At 46.2% G+C, this 6,965-nt stretch overlaps 1 protein-coding gene across 1 annotated transcript in view; it reads right to left on the bottom strand.

Moving 5' to 3' along the window:
* Positions 1 to 3,638, bottom strand: part of MAN1A1 (mannosidase alpha class 1A member 1) — a 184,486-nt gene extending 180,848 nt beyond the window's left edge. Inside the window, exons 1-2 of the mRNA XM_017541052.2 lie at positions 3,501 to 3,638; positions 2,408 to 3,241 (exon numbers count right to left, since the gene is read on the bottom strand). Coding sequence (XP_017396541.1) covers positions 2,408 to 3,019 — 612 coding nt within the window. The 5' untranslated portion in view covers positions 3,020 to 3,241; positions 3,501 to 3,638. The remainder of the gene's footprint in view (positions 1 to 2,407; positions 3,242 to 3,500) is intronic.
* Between the last annotated feature and the right edge of the window lie 3,327 nt (positions 3,639 to 6,965).

Here is a 6,965-nt window from a genome sequence, read left to right as displayed (position 1 = left end):
AAAAAAAAAAAAAAAGGAAAGGAAAGGAAAGACAAGGCAAGACAGAAATGTTAAAGAACAAAACCAAGGCAAATATCTACTGACTTATAACAAAAAGTCCATACTGGTACTTGAAACTGAATCCAAATATGTAAAGTTAAAGTCTAGCACCCTATTAACAATGGACAACCACTCTTGCCTGTCTAAAGCCAAATATTTAGAGCACAGTTTTTAGAACAGCATCATTTTTCATCATGTTTTTTGTTTTTTTCTTGGTTTACAAAGAAATACATCTACCTGAACTAATCTGATGGAAAAATCATAAGATATTTCTTCCTGTTAGCCTTTGACTACTGAACGCTAAAGCTAATTATGCTGGCTCTTGGGGTTCATACAGCAACAAGGAATTTTAAAGAACACTGTTAGTTCCACTACTTTATGCAAGACTGAGCAATTTCAAAACATCTGGGTGCTAAGATGTTAGACACAGGCTACATAAATCTTGTTTACACGGTTAATTAAGACCTTGTGACTTAGGGACACAGACAACATGGATCTATCAGGGATGGATATGCACATAATTAACATGCTGTCCTGAGGAGACTGCTACTGCCCCAACTGTTTCTGCTCTGAATGCGCTTGTAATCACTGCTGGTCAGTACCAACAGCTTAACATCTCTGTATCTTTAGCATTAAAATCTTTTCCTTGGACAACTGGGATTTTGTACTAACTGGCAGCTCATATGGATTCAAAGGCATGAAATGTACGAATTACACTGCTCAAATTGAACAGAAACACAAGCAGATACAGATCATCTGGGGTTAACTTCCTATGATTTTGGTTGGATATTTTTAAAGAATCTGGAAGGATTTGGTAAGAGGTAGAGCTTTGTCCCATCTTCCTGATTTGGTGGCACTGGCAGGATTTCATGGAGAAAAAATCCTGCTAGACAGTTGTTCTGGAGAGTGGAATCCATTCCCCCAATATGGGAGGGTTCTGTCCCTGAGGGGGGGATGTCTCAAAAAAGCAGATATGCTGATGGACTGTGGAAGGAAGCTACCTGCGCAGGAGGTATGAAGGCATTCTTCCTAGAGTAAACTGAAAGGGATCCAAGTCCACTTTAACTTGCTCAATTACAGCTTAACCAAATTCAGCTGGTCTTATATCATAAAGTCACAAATCCTATGACAATCCTGCTGCCTTCATTCTGAAGCCACTTAAGCTAAATACCTCTTCACCACCTCAAAAACGTGTTTACTCTCTGAAAATGGGATCAGGGACTTCTCCTCCTCATTACCTGTGAAAATACAGTATTTATTTTCACAGACTGTATTATTTTTTTAAATGGCAAAAATATTACTTCCACTCATAATCTATTTTTGAAAACTGAACCAAAATTTGGAATGACAGGCTTTTAATGTGGTTCCTACAGCTTTTATATGTAAAACCCAGGCTGGCACCGCTTCACACAGGGAAGTAGCTCAGGGAGGAGGCATGTCCACAGAGAGCATGGTGGCTGGTGACTGGGGGGAAGTTCGGACCTCGGGCTTCAAGTACTGACTCATCACTAACTGGTTCTGGAGCTCTGGGCCCTTCAACTTTCATCTTGAAAATGACAGGCTGAAATTACTTTTTATGGCCCCCTTCAGCGTTAAACTGGTCATTACCTAATCACATATTACAAGTTCTATCTGAAAAGTATGAGAAGGAAATTAGGAAAGACGTCTCAAAGTCCATGTTTATTCTGGATTAAGTTTGTCAACATTGTGCTGCTATGGAGGCAAACCTGTTGCATGACATGGAATACCCTATTTCTGACTGTGCACTAGAAATACAAGAGGCAGCAGACTGGCCTTTTATATTTTAATTTTTTAAAAAAGCAAACGATAGTATCCCTAGATGATGGGAAGTTCGTAAGTTTCACCTTTAAGGTCTCAAAATACACACAGAATGCCACCTGGCAGACAAGGGCCACGTGGCTGAACCTGAGGGATGCTGGCTGGCTATCAGAACCTTTTCATCACGCGTGAAGCTCCACTTTAAAGTCACGTCCCCAAGCCTTACCAGGAAGCTGATTAGTGCTGTCGCTGTTACTGGTGGGGCGATTAACCGTGTAGCTGCCAGAGAAAGTGGTTCGTGTATTACCTGCCCATGTATGTATACCTACCTCCTATGGCTTGTGCTCACCAGAGTAAGACAGCATGCAAGTTAAAAGCAACGAGATTCGACCTTAGATCTTATTGGCCTCATCTCCTACGATATTGAAAACAGCAAACGAAAGGGCTTTTGACACAGCACCAGGTGGAAGGGGCAAACCTGCATTTCCCTATACACTTTAATGTTGCAGTCTTCAGAGTTTCAAAGGCTTGCCGTTTCTCCCTGAAAAACACGGCCCGTCGGGAGGGATTTCTGGCGAGGCCCACTCACCTCTTTGATCTTTGCCCTCTTCTCACGGATGGCAGCGTCGGCGGGCTCCCGGTTTTCCACCCCGATGGGGGGCACGAAGTCCACCGGGGGCAGGCCTCTGAACGGCGCCTTGTCACGCAGCTGGTCCTGGGCCACCTTCTCCTTCTCCAGCAGGATGTCTCTTTGGATCTCCTCGGGCAGCTTCTGCAGGGTCTCCTTGGCTTCCCTGAGAGCCCGCTCGTGGTTTTCGCGGATCCTGGCCAAGTTGTCCTCCACGGCGGCCGCCGGATCCCCGGGCGCACCCTCCTCGCGGCGCCGGGCTCGCCCCTCGGCCGCGTCCTCCGCGCGCGCCCCGGGCCCGGGCTTGTGGTCGGCGGCCGGCTGCAGGGCGGGGCTGGAGTGGAACAGGACCCCGCTGAGCAGCTTGGAGGAGTCTGGCAGAAAGAAGATCGCCCCGAAGCAGAGCGTGATGAAGGCGCTGAACACGAGCAGCAGCACGAACTTCTCCGTCAGGCGGAGCGCGGCGGGGCCAGACCCCTTCCTGCCGCCGCCGCCGAGCCCCCCGCCCAGGCCGCCGCCCAGGCTGCCGCCCGCAGGGCTGCTGAAGAGCGGCAATAGGCCCCCCACGGGCATCGCTCCGGCGGTCCAGTGGCCCGGCGCCGAGCCGCTCAGCAGCCAAACTTCGCCGCTGCTGGGCGTCAGCGGCTGCGGGGCTGGGTCCTGCGCATCCAGGCCGCCCGACCCCCTCGGCTGGGCTGCGGGTCTCCCCTGGGGGAACAACTCCACGCCTGGTCTGCTTCCCGGGGCAGCTCCTCGGGCGCACAGGCACGCGCGACAGACCACTGGCTGCAGCCCCTGCGGGGAGAAGAAAACAGTAAAGCGTAGTAATTAGGGCGAGGATGATAAAGTTTCCAGCGGGTCTCCGCCCTCCGACGCCTAGATACCCCGCAGGACCACTCCCCCTGAGCGGAGTCCTGTCCAGCTCCGGGCTCCGCCCTCGCAGCCCACGCTTCGGACTTAGGGTGAAGTTTTCGGGTCCCGGGGGAAGGGGGGGGAGTCCCGCGCAGGCCAGGAGCAGGGCAGCGCGCGAGCACCTCGGGGAGGGGCAGCGCACCTCTGGGCAGGAGGGGCGCAGCGTGGGCGGGGAACCCGTCAACTTCGCTCGCTGCCCATCTCCGCGCTGACACTGCTGCCTCTTTCTCCTAGGCTGGAATGAGCGCCCTGCCCCGCCGCCCCGCAGCCCCGGCGCGGCTCAGGTGGGCGAGCGCGCCGACCTGCGGGCGAGTGGCAGCGAGCAGAGCAACACGCTGCCCTCCGCCGCGGCCCCGCGAGCACTAATCTCACTGCCGGTCTCGGGGCGGTAGGAAACGAGGGCGGTGACGCGACCGGAGAGTGACGGCGCGGCGGGCCAATCACGCACCGCCCAGGGTCCCGCGGGGGCGGGGCCGAGGCGAGGAGGGGGCTGCGCGGGGCGGGGAGTTTACGGGAAGCTCAGCCTCGTTAGGGCCCGGCCGGCGGCGGGGAGGTCGCGGGGCCGGGAGGCGCGAGGTAGGCGGGAGCCGCGGTGAGGCGGGCGGTTGAACCCGTGGCTGAGGCCCAGCGCCGAGAAGCGGCAGGCGGAGTTCGGGGTCCGGGGAGTTTATCCTGCGCCGGCCTCGGCCCCGGGTTCCCGGGGTGGTTGACCCCCGACTGCCCCGGGAGGCGCCTGGGCTGGCGCGGGACCTCCCTGCCTCCTCCTCCTCCGACCCGCGTGGGGCGGTCGGGGACGCTCCCGAGGGGGTCCCGGGAAAAGCGGGGTCTCGCAGGGAATCCCTGGCACTGGGTGGTTCTGAAGCACGGCTTGACTCCAGTTACCCTCTTTTTATCCAAGGCCGGGATTCCCCAGGTGCCCGGTAGCAGTTAAACCCCGAGTCCCTGGGTTAGGGGAGCCGTGACCCTGGGAGCTTCTGAGCCCTCTGGTCTAACATCCTTTTACATCCTGAGAGAAATGGTTCTCTGCTTGTTTAGGACTTTTTTCGTATGCGCCTTCTCCTTCAAAAACCAAAAACCCCAAAAAACTTGTCTGCCTCTCCCACCTACCCCTACTTTCACTATTCATTTACCTCATAGCAGTTGGTCAAATTTTCCATTCGAAGACGAGTTTTATGCTGCGGTAGCTTCGAGCAGTAAGTCGAGCGTTGTGTTGAAATTGACTCTTGGATCCGGCTACTTCCAGCGAAGTGAGGACTTGGTCCAATAGAAATTATTTTCCAAAATGTTTTCGTAATTCCCCCGTTGCTCCACAAATACAGGGTTATCAGAGAGGAAGACGTTGACTGACTTCCCATTTCTGAAAGCTGGTTTGTAGCCGCCTAATTTCATCCTCACCCTTCTCTGGAAACTTGACGTTAGTTCTGTGTGTGCTTAAGACAGAGAAAACAGCTGGCACCTTTCAAGAAGGTGCCTCCAATGCAGTTGTTTTCAGGTGTTAAACTGTATGAGAAAATAGAAAAGTAATCACAAACCCTTACCAAATTTTATTTAATTATTATCATTTGTCATCTACTTGTTTTGTGTAAAATGAGTCAGTCATACGCTCAATGTTCTTGTTAATAGGAAATTATTGTTTGATAAAGCTAGCTTTATGGCTTGGTTATTTGGGTACCTGCTATGAAATTCTATGCCCAGAAGAGTGCAGCATATCCAAGCAGGGTAATAAGTTCAGAAGGACTGAAAAAGAAAACAAGAATGATTTTTTTTAAAAATGATAGGCAATTTTTATTTCAAACGATTATACATTTGTAGATTGTGCATAAGCTGAAAAGTTTGAATGACTGTGAAATAATATTGTTTCTAACAACATCCTTAAAATGAAGTTACCTCTTGAATAGATAGATAAATAGGAACTGTTAACTATGCTAAACGCTAATCTCTTTATGATCATCCTTTCTTGTAATGATTTATTATTTTAAAAATTATGTTTCAAGAATGGAATTATAACCCCATAAATATTTGGAAGCTTCATTTCAAATTAATATTATTAATTCCACTTTTAAATGTATGATAAAATGGTGATGAAGAAAAGTTATAACTTAATTCTATTTCTGACACTTTAATTTTGATACCAAATCAGTTTGGGCATTTAACCTCTGTAGTGGAAACATTCAAAATTTAGTACGGGGGTTTAAGGATTTTTTTTTTTCCCCTAAAAACTTTGTGTTGTTTCTAAATCTTTTAAAGTAGCTACTCTTTTTAAGTTCATCATGAAGCTTATTTTAAGATTTTTTTTTTTCTGTATTTCTTATATGACAGGGTTATTATACTTGCAGCCTGGCTTTTATAATATATTAAAGAAGAAGTTAATATGGGTGGTTGATTATAGGTACATATCAAAGAGTATCTGTGAACATTACACGGGACAATAATTATATGGGAACACTGATATTTGGGCCAGAGCAAATTTGAAAAATTCACAAAAAAAGTATCTGAAGAGGCATACCAATCAACTTAACTATGCATTGTCTTTAAAATAACTACATAAAGCAGTGTGTGCTCATGGTAAGGGAGGAGTAGAAAATAGGCAAGAAGTAAAAATGTGCATTTTGTAGAATCAAAATCTGACACTTTCCTCTGATTTCAGTACTACAAAGCACTTGACATTCTACCATTGAAAAAAGTACTTTGTACCCTGAGATCAAAGTAAAGGCGATTGGTTCTTGTCTTTCAAGTAACAAAACCTTGACTTTGTCCCTTAAGTCTGGACTCCCTGGCAACATCTACCTAAAGGTAATGTCTCCATCTTTATGAATGCAATGATAGTGCTGAAAATGCTGTTTTCTCATTACAGATGGTCTAATGTAAACCTAGGAACCTTAGTAATTTTGTGGATTTTTTTTTTTTTAAATAATTGCTATGTTTTTTTAATTTGGCCAGCTAGTCCTTTTGAAGTATGACTCAATTTTTGCAGGTTTGCTTGCAAACTTAATTCTTACATTTTCCTTTTTCAATACTTATCTCTCTGTGTGTTTCTTTGATAATTCGTAAATTTTGTCTTTCAAGATTATATCTTTAGAATCAACTAATTTTTAAAACACCTGGTCATCAGTGATACCCCAAAATGCTGCAGAGAAATCCCCCGATAAATTTGGTTGCTTAGATTTTTCTGCTTTCAAAAAAAGTTACCAAAAGATAGATTTAATTTTTATATTAACATGCCTAAAATGAAATATAGTCATAATTATGAGCAGAGTTATGGAGGAAAAATTGGCAATTTTTTTTATAAAACTGGTAAATTTATATTTTTATAAAATTATAATTTCTCAAAAAGCGCAAAAGCATTTCTTAGTAGGAAATTTCTAGGCAGTGCTAGTTAAAGTTTATGGAAGAATCATTTTGAGGATATTTGTTCTCTTAAAACATAATCTAATAAAAATGAATTTAATCTACATGTATAGTAATAAACATATAAATAGTGACTGAAGTTCTCCAACAAGTTAGATTTCTAATAAAATCTTTTAATAGGAGATTTTCTAATTGTCTTCAAATTTTAGGTTAAAATAGGTCCTTGCTCTTATTTAAAAAAAAATCTGAATGTAATATG

This window comes from Cebus imitator, unplaced genomic scaffold (assembly GCF_001604975.1).
Source record: "Cebus imitator isolate Cc_AM_T3 unplaced genomic scaffold, Cebus_imitator-1.0 Scaffold130, whole genome shotgun sequence".
NCBI classification, from domain to species: Eukaryota; Metazoa; Chordata; class Mammalia; order Primates; family Cebidae; genus Cebus; species Cebus imitator.
This window is presented reverse-complemented; position numbering and strand designations above follow the sequence as displayed.